At 34.8% G+C, this 14676-nt stretch overlaps 1 protein-coding gene across 5 annotated transcripts in view; it reads right to left on the minus strand.

Annotated features, from left to right (window-relative positions):
• RYR2 (ryanodine receptor 2) overlaps positions 1-14676 on the minus strand; it is an 828134-nt gene that overhangs the window by 136518 nt on the left and 676940 nt on the right. For all 5 annotated transcript variants that reach the window (XM_036753924.1, XM_036753927.1, XM_036753925.1 and 2 more), the window contains 3 exons: positions 10830-10964; positions 7035-7070; positions 6074-6186 (listed from right to left, as the gene is read on the minus strand). In XM_036753924.1, coding sequence (XP_036609819.1) covers positions 6074-6186; positions 7035-7070; positions 10830-10964 — 284 coding nt within the window. The remainder of the gene's footprint in view (positions 1-6073; positions 6187-7034; positions 7071-10829; positions 10965-14676) is intronic.

Genomic DNA, 14676 nt, shown 5'->3' on the forward strand with positions numbered 1-14676 from the left:
TTTCATGTTACTGGTCATTTTTTACAACAAATTTGAACTTTCCTTCTTCTCCTTCCTACCAACTTCTGCACAAACACAAACTCTGAGCCACTTCCTGCTTTCTTTTTATTTTTCTTGGCATTCTGTTTCCAGCCTTATTTCACACTGACCCCTTTCACACACTCTATGTTCTGGTCAAAGTATTCTACCAGCTATTTCTCATACATGACATTGCATTTTAACTTCTCATAAGCTACCAACTATGGCTGGAATGTATTCTCTTGACACCTCTGCCACTCAGAATCCATTTTACCCTTCAGAGCACAGCTCAGGTACCACTTCTGAATATGAGACCTTTACTAATATGGACCTTATTTTGTACTCTGCTCCTCAAAATCCTTGGTGTTTTGTAATTGTATTCTTATAATCCCTGGGTTTGTCTGGGCAAGTAGACTGCTAAGTATTTTACATTTTATATTGTCTACAGTTATATTAAATGGAATTTCTCTTTATCTTTCTGTTGAGTTTTGTTGGTAGTATATAGAAATGCTGATGACTTTTGTGGGTTTATTTTATACCCTGCAACTTTGCTGAAGTTGTTAATTATTTCAACTAGTTTTTTAGTTGATTTTCTATGGTTCCTTAAGCATATCTTCTTATCCTCCACAAAGACTGATGGTTTTCTTTTCTCACTGCCTATTTTTATTCCTTCAATTTTTTTTGTTTGCCTTATTGAGATAGCTAGCATTTCTGGTACAATATTGAATAATAGTGATAATAATGGACATCCTCCTGATCTTGCTTAAAGTCTTAAAGTTAATTCCTGTTCCATGTAATGCTTACTCTTGGTTTCAGATAGATTCTACTCATCATTTGAGAAAGGTTCCATCGATTTCCATGCTTTCTACTATTTTTAATAGGAGTGAGTGTTTTTTTGTCAAAGGCTTTTTCTGCATCTGTTGATATAATCATATGATTTTTGTCCTTATTGTTACTGATAAGGTCAATTATGCTGGTAGTTTTCCTAACAAATTCCACCTGGTCATCGTGTATTATCTTTGTGATATGTTGCTACAATCTCCTTGCTAGTACTATATTTAAAAATGTTTTGCATTAATCATTAGGGAAATTGTTCTATAGTTTTCTTTCTCTGTGCTCTCCCTGATTAAGGTATCAAAACCTTATTTGTGTTATAAAAGTAATTGGTAGTGATGGGGGTGCTTGGGTGCTTGTGCTTGGACCCTAATGCTAACATTTCTCCTTAGCCTCTGCTTGGGTGCCTGTGCCTGGACCCCAATTTCAAAACCACATCCAGTTCTAAAATCACATCTCTTCCTAGCCTCAAAATACTGTCTCAGGCAGCTCCTCTCCAGTTCAAGGGCAGCAGGCCTTAGCAAAACACTTACCTCTCCTTCTGATACTGTGGCCAGCTGCACCTATAAAATTTATTAGTTTGGACTCCCTGTGTACCTGCTAATTGGCTGTGCACTGGATCATAATGACATTTACTACTTACTGACCTTACTGATATGTATCCTAGACATAGTCAAATGTATACTCCCTTACATTCATCTTGTCTAACAAGACATTTGAAGGAAACAACCAGGATATTTCCACACAGCCCTGACCATTAGTTGACTTAGTGACTTTTCATGGTCAAAACCACACCCCCAGGTAGCACCCCCGTGGGCTATTTCCCAGTAAACTCTGGGTAAGATACCTGCGCAGTAGATACAAAAAGTGCATGTTCCTTTAAGAACTGACCACCCCTTAACCACTCCCTAATCCCACCCCAAAACACCTAACTGACATGTTTCACCCTAAAATCTCCTATAAAAACTTTTCCTGCACCCCTGTAAGGTCACAGGTTCCCTAAGGACTCTTGCCCACTGTAAAGCATAATAAACCTTTGCCACCTTGACTTAAAGAGTGCTTGAGATCATGAATTCATTCCAGACAGCCCCGACCCTCTCCAGTACTTGGGTCCTTGAGGGGTATAACCCCTCAATGACCCCATCTGGAAACTCCAGTCTTGAGGTTCCTGGACCTCGTCTTCCTCAACCCTCAATAGCAGGACTCCTTTTTTACATGTTTTTTCAAATAGTTTATATAGGATTGGGAGTAATTGTTCCTTAAGTGTTTGGTAAAATCCACTTGTGAATCCATCTGGTCCTGGGGATTTTTTCTGAGGAAGTTCATTGATGGCCTGTTCAATTTCTTTTTCTAATGTAGGATTATTTAGGTATTCTAATTACTCTTCTGTTAATCTGGGCAATTTATATTTTTGTAAATATTCATCCATTTCACTTAGATTGTTAGTTTTACTGGCATATAACTGGACAAAACAACTCCTAATAATTGCTTTAATTTTATCTTCATTGGTGATGTATTAAACCTTTTAATTTTTGTTACTGGTAATTTGGTTTTCTTATTTCATTTTTTAAATCAAATTAACCAATGGTTTATTTCCTTTATTTTTTCCCCATAAAACCATCTCCAAGTCTGATCAGTTCAATTATTTTCTAACTTGCAATTTTTTTTAATCTCTCCATTTAGTATTAGGATTTCCATTTAGTGTTTAATTGAGGATTTTTAATCGGTTCTTTTTCTTTTCTTTTTAGTTGCATGCCCAATTCATTGATGTGTTCTTTCTTTCTTTTATTAATATACACATTTAGAGATGTAAAATTTCCCCCAAGTACTGCTTTGGCTATATCCCACAAATTTTGGAATGCTGTTTCATTGTTGTCATTCTCTTTAATGAAATAATTGAATGTTTCTATGATTTGTTCTTTGACCCACTCATTCTTTAGGATTAGATTGGTTTCCAACTAATTTTTAATCTATGCTTTCATAGATCTTCATTAATGTAATTTTTATTGCATTATGGTCTGAAAAGGGTGCATTTAATGTTTCTGCTTTTCTGCATTTGGTTGTGAGGTATTTAATACCCCTATATATGGTTATTTTTTGTGAAGTTGCCCATGTACAGCTGAGAAAAAAGATATAATCCTTTCTGTTCCCATTCAGTTTTCTCCAAAGAGCTGTCATATCTAACTTTTCTAAGATTCTACTCATTTCCTTGACATCTTTTTGCTTATTTCATGGTTAGATTTATCTAGCTCTGAGAGGGGAAAGTGGAGCTCCTTCAATAATATAGTTTTACTCTCTATTTCCACCCACAATTTGGATGCTATGCAATTTGGTGCTTATAGATTTAGTATTGATATACTTTATTGTCTCTAATTCCTTTTAGAAATATGTAGTTTTCCTGCTTATCCTTTTAAATAGTTCTGTTTTTTCTTTTTCTTTGTTTGAGATCATGATTGCTATCTCTGTCTTTTTTATCTCAGTTGAAGCATAACAGACTTTGCTCCAGCCTCTTATTTTATTTTGTGCATATCTATGTTTCAAGTATGTTTCTTATAAACAACATATTGTTAGATTCTGGTTTCTAATCTATTCTGCTATCTGCTTCCATTTTATGGGTGAGTAAATCACATTAACTTTCATAATTCTGATTGCTAACTCTGCATTTTCCTATATCCTATTTTCTTCACTTTATCCTTCTCTCTCTTTTTAGCCTGTTCCTCCTCTCAAGTCTGTTTTGCTTCTGACCACTGCCTTTTTTATCTGCCATTCTTTTTATCACCTTCCCATACTCTTACTCCCTTCCCCTCCTACTTCCATGTTAGATAAGATAGCTTTTTATTACCAATTGAGTGTGTGTGCATATGTGTATTTTTTCATTTTGAACCAATTTAGATGTGAATGAGGTTCAAGTGTCGCCTGCTCCCACCCCTACATTTTCCTTTCCCTTGTAAAAGCTCTTTCTTGTGCCTTATGTGAGAATTTTTCCCATTCCTTTTCTCCCTTCCCTCTTTCTCCCAACTCATCCCTCCTTCTCATCTATCCATTTTTTATATCATTCCAACATAACTCACTTCAGTACCCTCTTTCTATATAGAATCCTTCTAACTATCCTAGTAATGATAAAGTTCTTAGAAGTACACGTATCATCTTCCCAAATAGAAAGATATGCGGTTTAACTTTATTGAGTTTCTTATTATTTCTCATTCTTGTTTACCTTTTTATGCTTCTCTTCAGTCTTGTATCTGAAAATCAGATTTTCAATTCACCTCTGGTCTTTTTATCAGGACTGGTTAAAAGTCCTATATTTGATTAAATATCCATGAAGCATAATTCTTGAAGGATTATGCTCAATTTTGCTGGGTAGATTATTCTTGGTTTTAATCCCACCTCTTTTGCATTCTGGAATATCATATTCCAAGCCCTCCTCTCCTTTTTGGGTAGCAGCTGCCAAATCTTTTGTGGTTCTGACACTGGTTCCATGGTTTTTGAATAGTTTCTTTCTTGTTGCTTGAATTATTATTTTTTTGACCTGGGAGCTCTGGAATTTGGTTACAATCTTCCCGGGAATTTTTGTTTTGGGATCTCTTTCAGTTGTTGATCAGTGGATTCTTTCAATTTTCTATTTTATCCTCTGCTTCTACAATATCAGGGCAGTTTTCCTTCTTAACTTCTTAAAATAGGATATCTTGACTGTTTCTTTGATCATGGCTTTCAGGTAAACCAATAATTCTTAAATTATCTCCCCTCAATCTAATTTCCAGGTCGGTTATTGTTTCAATTTAATATTTCCTATTTTCTTACATTTTTTCAGTCTTTTCACTTTCTTTTATTGTTTCTTGATGTCTAATGGAATCACTAGCTTCTACTTATCCAATTCTAATTTTTAAGGTACCAGTTTCATCAGTGAGATTGTCTATCTCTTTCTCATTCGGCTTACTCTGCTTTTTAAGGAGTTATTTCCATCAGTAATTTTTGAACTGCTTTTTCCATTTGTCTCACTCTGTTTTTTAAGGTGTCTTTTTCTTCAGCATTTTTTGTGCCTCTTTTACCCAAATGTTAATTGTCTTTTCAGAATTTTCTTCTTTTGCTTTAATTTTCTTGCCTAATTTTTCCTCTATCACTCTTTTTTGATATGGAAAATAATTTTTTAGCTCTTCTAGAATTCTCATTGGGCTTGTGTCCAATTCAAAGTTTTTTCTTCGAGACTTTGTTTGTAGCTATTTTGACTTTATTGCCTTTCTTCTTCTTCCCTGTCACCACAGTAGCCCTTTATGGTCAGGTTCATTTTTTGTTTTTGTGTACTCATTCTATGTTAATGTTGGGTTCTTTCTCCATCTTGGGTGGGGGGAGGGGCTCTGTCTTAAACTTCAGGCTTTTTTACATTGCTGTTTTAAGAGCTAGTTCTGGAGGTTTGGAAGTTTTCAGTGATTCCAAGGGGGTGTGATCTAGGGAGAGGCGTGGTAACTGCTGTTTTGCCAGTCACCCCTTTCTTACCCAGGAAGGGACCCTGTTCCTTTGGGAATGCACATGATACTGTTCCTTAGGGCCTCTGGGTCCAGAAAACAATACTGTTCCTCAGTGCTTCCACTCCCTCTTACCTAAAAGTGCTCCTCTTTGTCCTTGAACTATGACCCAAAAGAAGGCACAGGCAATGGATATGCCAAACAGCATCTGGTCCTACATGTTGCCAGGTCCCCTTACTGTCTCTGGCTTGGGAGCTCCCAAACCCGCTGCTGCTTTTGTCTCTACCACATAGTGCCACTACGGTATTTCATCCACATGGGCTTCAGACCAGTCTCCTCCCCCATGTCATAGATCTCTCTTTCTGACCTTCTATGTTATCCTGGGATGGAAGAATGTCTCACTCTGATCTTTTGTTGGCTCTGCCATTTCAGAATTCCATTTGAAGCATAATTTTAAAGTTATTTGGACAGGAATGTTGGAATGCTCCTCTATTCTGTTACCTTTACTCAGCTGTTCTAAAGGGGCACTTGACTACCAACAACAGGGTCATACATTATAGACCATAGCTCACTGATAATGTACAACAGTAGGAAAACAAAGCCAGGTGCTGAATAAAAGCATCAAAAAAATTCTTTCCATCTTATATCCTCTCACCCCCATCTATTTTTATGTTATTTATTTTTCATGTGGTAGAAATCTATTGCCAATCCTTAGTGAGTAAAATGATTTCTACTGCTATTTTATTGAATTATTTTACCTTGGCAAATTATATAATGGAGCCATCCGGAAACAGGCCACCACTGCTCGTTTTCTCTGCTTAGAAAGCAGTTTGTGCCATACAGCCTTTTTAGACCGTTGTGGATGCTCTACCTGGAAGACAATCAAATCACACAATAAATAACCCACCCCCACATTAATTCATCTTTAACAAAACTGAGGAATAGTACTGAAAAATGAAGCTCAAGAAAGAATATAATCTTAGTTTTAGACATTCCTTGAAATTCTTATGGGAAAATCAATGTCTTAGAAATAATTAATACTAATTTCAGATGGCTTTTGGAGTGATAGGCTTTATTTGAATAAATATACTGTTTTTTATCTTCAGTGCTGCTGCTTCAAAAGCTGTCACCTTTAATCAATACCAGTGTCTAAAATTATCCCACATAAATGTTCTATTGACTCCTCCCCCTTTAATGTTTTCCAGTAGAAGACAAAAAAATATGTACATAATCACTCATTTCTCTTTGAAGAATCCATCTTTTAAAAAAAATTGATAGCATATCCATTACAAAGTTGAGACATACCTCAATAACCTCTCATAATAAATCAGAAGGACATGCTAGGTATAAGTAAAATTACCGTGATTTTTGTTTCATTGTTTTTTTAATGAAAAAGCTAACATTCTTTAAACTAGAGTAGAGAATAGAGGACAATAAGGTTTCTGGGTCACAGAATATAAATAGGTGAAGAAGTCTATTAGTTTAGCAAAAATGTTGAAATTTCTACTACTATGTTAAAGTCTGAAAGACATCGTGTGCACAAGTGACAATAACACTTTTAGGTTACCACAGAAAAGACAAGCAAGCTACTGCTTAGGTAATGGTGTTTTGCTACCATAAGAGAAAAACACTTATTACAAGTATTAGATAACATAGAAACAATTCCAATATGGCTCTAAATGAATTAGTAATCATTATGCAGTTCAACACTATACTTCCCATACTGTAATAGCGCCGGCCCATATTTTTAGATTTCTGGAAAAAATAAAAATTGTTATGTCAGGTGGAGGTCAAGTTGACAAGTCAACAAGCATTTATTAAGCACTTACCACATACCAGGTACTGTGCTAAATTCTGGAGATACAAAGAAAGGAACAAAACAATCCTTGCTCTTAAGGATCTCACAGTCTAATGAGGAAGACAACATGCTCACAAGCTATATACAGGATAAACTGAAGATAATCTCAGGCAGAAGGCACTAAGATTAAAGAGGACTCTGAAAGGCTTCTTCCATAAGGTAGGACTTGATGTCAGGCTTGAAGGAAACCAGAGAAGCCAGGAGGAAGAGATGAGAGAGAGTTCCAGGTACAGCGGATTGTTTGGAAAAACGTAAGGTTTGGGGGGAAAGATAAATTCAATTTTAAACATGTTGAGTTTAAGAGATAAACACCAGTTTGAGGTTTCCAACAGACAACTGGAGATTCAAGACTGGAGGTCTGGAGAGAGTTTAGTGTTAGACAAAGAGATCTGAGAATTTTCTGCATAGAGATAATAATTCAATCTTTGTAAGCTGATGAGACAACCAAGAAAAATATATGATGAAAGATTACCCAAGACAGCAACTTGAAGGACACCCACAGTTATCAGGGGTGATCTGGATGAAGAAACAGCAAAGGAGACTGTGAAGGATTGGTGAGGGTAGGTAGGAGGAGAATCAGAAGAGGGCAGTGTCATGAAACCCTAGAGAGCAGAAAGTATTAAGGAGAAGAGAGTGACTGATAAAGCCAAAGGCTGTAGAGCAGTCAAGAAAGATGAAGATTGAGAAAAGGCCATTAGATTTGGCAATTTAGGGATGATTTGTAACTTTGGAGAGAAAAGTTTAAGTTGAATGATGAAGTCAAAGTCAGACTTCAGAGAGTTGTAAAGAGAGTGAGATCAAAGGAAGTGAAAGAACTGATTGTAGACACCTTTCTCAAGGAAAGGTGAATGGGAATGTGAATGGGAAGTGAGACAGGACAAAATCTAGTGAGGATAGATAGATCAACTGAGGGTAAAATGAATTTTTGATTTTTTGTGTATGATAAAAGTCAACATATAAAAGTATAAAGAAAGCACGGTGTCCAGATAGAGGAAAATTTGTAATTAAACCAATTAAGACACAATTGAGTATAGGTGTTCTTACTTTAGAAGGCATTTTAATTTTTAAAAATGAGTCTCAATGAGTCTTAAAACAGGTATCCAGATTCTATTTAAGAATTTGGAGTCAGTATTTGAATGATCTGTTCTAGAAGATTCAAAGGAAAGCATAAAAATACGGATTTTCACTTCATTTCAAAGTGCTTTTATTTTAATTCAGTTGGAGTTTGAAGAGAAAGCTGAATCTCTAGGGGACAATGGTAGGCCCTACCAAAGTAATCATGTAATTATGATCATGGGATGACATATTTAAACCTGCGTGGGTTGTTAGAAGACATATTTCAGCCCCATTACTTTGCAGATGAAGAGAGTAGGGCTCAGAAAATGCAAATGACTTGAGTTGCAACTGTAGGACACACAATATACATAAAATTGTAATGTTCCCACTTAAATCAAGTTTATTTTTGAGTACCTTGTATGCTCCCTATAAAATTTCCTTTGCAAAATGCTATATAAAACAATTTTAAATATACATTGAGCAGGAGTTCAAGCAATAAAATCCTTACACATCTTCAAAGGCTATTATGAGAATATAATTGATTTTTACAATATCTGGAAATGGTAAGGAAAATTTCATTATTATGATCACTGTTTTAAAAAATTCTTGTATAAATCATCAGTTTCCTTCTTAATAAGCTTAATTATTTTTATAATTAGATGATTAACATTTAATGTGTTTTATAAATATAGTTTTATACTTTGGGCTAGATTTTTAAATGTACTTTTAAAATCATATTTAATAATTTCAAGTTCTGGAGAGGAAAAAAAGGGATTAATTTTTAAAAATTCATTTCCCAATTTTTAGACTTTTGCAAATTTATACACCAACTGACTACCTAAGAAATGCCTTTGTGGAAGTGTCCGCTTTCTATTAATTATTACTGCAAATAAGCGGCTATTGTTTCATTGAGCAGAAATCCCCAAAGGATGGGAAAAAACCATAAATGGTACATTTATCAAAAGAAAGGCAAGAAAAAAAAAACTGGTCATTATCCATTTATATGTCTGCTTTGTTACCTATATAAAATCCTTAGAAGAATGGTCTAAGTAAATACATTGTCATCCTTGATGAAAATATCAGAGAGAATTAACTGGTATTTTGTAGGTAATTTTCTCAAGTAGAATATTTGTTAACACATGTGATCAAAAGACATACAGAATATATGATTTTGGTTTATATAATTTGCTTATTTCAAGAAAGCATTTGATAAAACAGCACAACTTCCAGGCTTGAAGGCTCTCCTGGAACAAAGTATTTCTAACACATAGGTCAAAATTACATACAAATTCATGAGAAATGAAGCTATAGAGAACTTCATTCAACAATTCACTGAATATTGTTACCAATCAAGGTGTTAGAAAGGTAATCACAATAGTCTTTTTTCCAATGCCATGGAAAATATCCTGGATAAAGTAAAAAAAAAATTCATACTGATGACAAGCTGTTCCAAATCGTTCTAAAATCATAGTATCACTGATTCAGAACTGCAAAAGACCTTAGGGACCATCTAATCTGGGGATTCTTAACCTTAGGTCCACAGATCCCCAAGGAGTATTTGAATATACTCCAGAGGTCTTTATCTTGCCCAAGCTGAAAGTGCAGGGACTACTCACAAGCCCCATCCCATTCTGATCCTGAAGTAGGCTGGTTTGTTTCTCCTTAGGTAACCTGCCCCTTCAACCTCCCCCTTCCCCACCTGGGCCCTACCCCCATCCACTTCCCTCCACTTAATACATACAGCCAACTGATCTACTTAGTCTACTATAGCTCAGAACTCTCAAGCTCAAATGCTTTGCCAGCCTCCGTAGTAAAAAGAATTATAGGCACGCGCTGGACCCACATCTTAGCAGAATGAAATTAGGCTGCAGTGCACTTGGGAAACAGTGATTTTTGCTCACTACTAAGAATGCTTGTTTCTTTAAAACCAATATCCAGTCAGTGATATTTTATGATTATGAAAACCATAATATAAAAATCTTAGAAGAATTAAAATTACAAATAACCCAAAGGACAATGGAAAGATTTTATCTGGTCCAAGAAGGCAGTGGCTTTGCTTACAATGACTTGTGCAAAAATGGCATAAAGAATATAACTAATGATTTTTACAATTAATATTAATCAGCTAATCATACAGCAAGAAATAGGGACAATAGATTGGTAACTTTAATGTTACATAATTCTCTTAGGGAAAAACCACTAAAAACCCCTCAAAATCACAACACAAAAAATGTACATTTGGTATTTCTTCTATAGAGAATTTATGGGAAAATATGAACATGAATTGCAGGAGAAAAGAAGGCAATGGAGAAAGTACAATTTGTGTCAGTGAAGGAAGTACTCACATTAAGAAAATCATGGATTCTTCTGAATCCACAAATATAATAATTATTGTCTCGATATAATGTATATGAATACGTAGAAATTATACACATTCTGCAAATGATCAAAAACATTTTATTCACAGGTACTCTTTAAATTATGTATATGTAGAGTGATACCTTAATCCATAAAAAATGTACACACAGCCAGCCATCTTTTTAAAATAGATTTCTACTCTGTGATTAACTTATTGCTTTAGAGTCAAGAGAATATCCAACCTGTTCAAGGTGAAAAAGCACATTAGCTATGTCCAGTACTCTTTCTACTGTCTTCTCAGGGTCTGAGGTTTCTTCGGTTCTATTCGGTAAGTCTTTGTAAAGTGCCATTTGCCACCTAATAGCTGGATCTTCTAACTACAAAAAAGAAGAGAGAAATACATACACATGATTACAAATTTATAAATGAAAGACTTCAACAGGAGCCTAAAAAATGATACACTCCTAGGAGGATCTTACTTAACAATCGAGAATAAGAGAATACATTTTCAGCTATTGATATTTCCAAGGCTGCCCTTTTTTCATAAATTTTGAGAGGAAAGTACATGTATTTATGTGTATAAAGCTTCACTAAAGCTGGCAGTGTACATTATTGGGGCAGTGAACCTTCAAGAGACTAAAAATTAGATAGAAAAATGTACTATTAAAATAAAGTACCAAATGGAAATCAGTCATATTGTAGACAAAGACTTAATTGTTGAAAGCAACCTTAACAAAGTCCATCACCTTGAGGTGCTTGCTACATTGAACCAATAATTCCCTATGGTGATTTGTTTCTAGTAAGTACTATTTTTTAAAAAGGCACTGGCAAATTTTCTGCATTGGTACCAAAGAACTTTAAAAAGACCTAAAGGAAAACCAAAGTCACTCAACCTCTATATGTCTCAGGCAGTTACCAAGGATATATTTATAAATCACTGCTTTGTTGTGATATACTTGATAGAAACTCCTTACACTGATGAAATCATGGATGCTTCTTGTAATTCTACAACATATTATCTAGTACTATAGCTTTGCTCTGTTTTGTTTTTATTTTTACAAAGAGCATGAACATTAGAACAGAAATGCTACTATCAGCACAGCAGTTGAAACCACACCAGCAAGCCCCACGGAACCAAAACATTTTCTACCTTAAGGAAGGCTCTTTTTTTTTTTCAGCTGTCATATAAAGAGGTTGGATTGCATATTCTGAATACCTCCTTGTGAATGCATAACTCACTAATGAAACTTTTTTTAAACTTAGAACCTTGAGGTTTAAAATAGAAGAAACCACAATGTCCATAACAGAATAGTAAAAAAAAAATGTAAATGGTTTCCAATTGTATGAAGCCTTGACATTTGAATGTTTTGATTCTCTACAGGGATGCCTGGATCTTCATCTATTTCAAATGAAAGGTAGTCTTTTCATTAGTTTCTAAAATGAAAAGACCTGCTAACATAAGATAACATATGCGCATGTCAAGTTAAAGAGGAAGAATGAAAGATATGTGGAAAGCAACTAAAATATGTATGAAAAAAAATTCATGAGTAAACTTAAGAATTCATAGGTTTTCTGTGAATTGCTGAGGTTTTTATTTTTTATTTTGATAATAAAAGTGACAGGAAGCTTCCAAAAGCATTTCCCATATTACTACATATCAGAGAATTAGAGATTTGGAAAGGACTCTGAAACCACCAAATTCAACTAATAACTGAATGAAAATCCTGTCTAAAACATATATACTGAGCATGTTCTTGTCAAGCCTTTGCCTGAAGACTTCCAGTGGGGGTAACCTAGTATCTCTTGAGGAAGCTCATTCTACTTTGGGATGGCTCTAATAGCCAAGAATTATTTTTTCTTACTACAGTTCTAAATTTCATTCTTTATAACAGAAATTCATTGCTCTTGCCTATGGAAACATGCAGAACAAGTCTAATTCCTTTTCCACAAGGCAAAGGTCCTTGGTCCTATACCTACAAAGACTTTTCTTTTCCCATTCCTTCGAACAATCCTCACATGGCATGATCTTGAGGCCCTTTCTGGTTGCCCTTATCCAGGGGTATAGAAGTGAAGACAATATTCCAGATGTGGATTGACAAGGTAAAACAGTCCTTAATATGGGATTACACAGCCCTTGTAATAAAGTCTAAGACTGAATGACATCACACTACTGACTCATACTGAAGTTCACTAAGCCAATTACATCTTATTCAAACAAACTGCTACCTAGCCATACATTCTCTTTCTTGTGCCTGTGAAGTTTGTTTTTTGAACCCAAGAGTAAAACTTTACATTTATCTCTATTAAATATTACCTCATTAAATTTGGTCCAATGTTTGTAGCCTCACAAAATCCCTTTGAATTATAGTTCTGTTATCTGTGTCCTTAAATTTTAGAAGCACACAACTTATGCTTTTATCTAAGTCAATTATAAACTGCTAAATGGCATCAGGCCAAACACAGATTTTCCTGGGACCCTAAATTGGAAATCTCTTTCTAATTTGACATTAAGTCATTAACGACTAGACTTTTGGTCTGGTTACTTGAGTAGTTCCAATCCATCATCTTAGCTCACACCCCTCTATTTTACTTATAATGTAAGTAAAAAGGAAAAAAAAAGAATATGTGTATATATGTACATATACATGAAGAGATTTTTAGGAATGCATTTGTTTTTTTCTTTTTTTATTTTGACAGTAACTATGAGGAATTCCTTCTCCCTATGGAATTGGTAAGCATGCTTTGGTTTAAAAACAGAAAGTAGGAATGCATAATATTTTCCCAAAGACCAGAACATTAGTGATAGGTCTCTATACAAATATACCACAGTTAATGTTACAGAAACACAGTATTTGAGTTGGAAGAGATTGGACTAGATCATCTTCCACTTCTGAATCATACAAATGAAGAAATGGAGGCCTAGAGAGTCCAGAAAAATCATACAAGTACTAAGCATCACAGTCAGTATTTAAAGCCAAGTCTTCTGACTCCAAATCTGGTACATTTTCTACTACATCATACGTTTATTAACTACTTCCACAAAAACATGACTTTTAGTAAAAAAACATACTGCAATAAGAAATTTGATTTCACAGTAAAAAATAGGAAATATGTTTTTGGGTACATAAAATAGAGACTATAAAAGCAGAATTAGAACAACCAAAGATATAGTGATCCTAAATTTTCAGAAGTGGGATTAAACACAAATAGGGAGCTAAGAACTTTGGATTCCAAATTTAAAAAATCTTTCTTATTTTTCAGAAGCACAAAGAAAAGCATTAACTTGTCTCTACCGTGGATGAAGCTTCTAAAGAAAAACTAATTGTTGCCAGTAACACAGAGTTTTACGGTTTATAAAGTACCTTAATATACTATTATTTTTTTTTGAATCTCACAAAAAGATTTGTGAAATCCGTACCACAGGTATTCTTATCATCCTTTACAGAAAAAGGTAACATAGGCTGGGACAAGTTCAGTAATTTGTCCATGATCACAGAGTAGGGTAGTAAATTTAAGAAGAAGGATTTAAAAGTCAGGTCTTCCTGACTGAATGCCCAGTTCTCTGTCCACTATCTCATACTGCATCATTTGTTGACAAGAGTTAAGTGTTAATATATCAGTGATTCTATAATCACCCTACTCTAGCAGATTTCTTAAGTTGTCTTGAAAAGTTCAAAAAGTCTTGCTCTGGAAGATGTGTGAATGTTATTACTAGAGTCAGGAAACCTGGGCTCACATTCCACTTCAAAAAAACTACCTCTATGACTACAGGCAAGTCAATTACCTCTCTGAGCCTGTTTTCTTACCTGTAAAGTGGGTATAATAATATATGGGATACTTCACCAAATTATTGTTTAGAAAGGGTTTTGTAAGGCTTATGTATTATACAAGTAGGGGCAACAACTGATGAGTATTAGTAAACTTGTCTGAAGTTGGATATCTACAGGTTTTGATGGTGAGGTTAAAACCTAGCCTGAAACAAGGGGCAACCTATTCCTAAATATGTTCACGGCATTCTCCTACCTGTGGTCTTATTACAAATGTTTCCCTTACTCTTTTTCAAGCTATCAGTTACTAGTTTGTAAAAAT

The sequence above is a fragment of the Trichosurus vulpecula genome, chromosome 4, assembly GCF_011100635.1.
Source record: "Trichosurus vulpecula isolate mTriVul1 chromosome 4, mTriVul1.pri, whole genome shotgun sequence".
Taxonomy (NCBI): Eukaryota; Metazoa; Chordata; class Mammalia; order Diprotodontia; family Phalangeridae; genus Trichosurus; species Trichosurus vulpecula.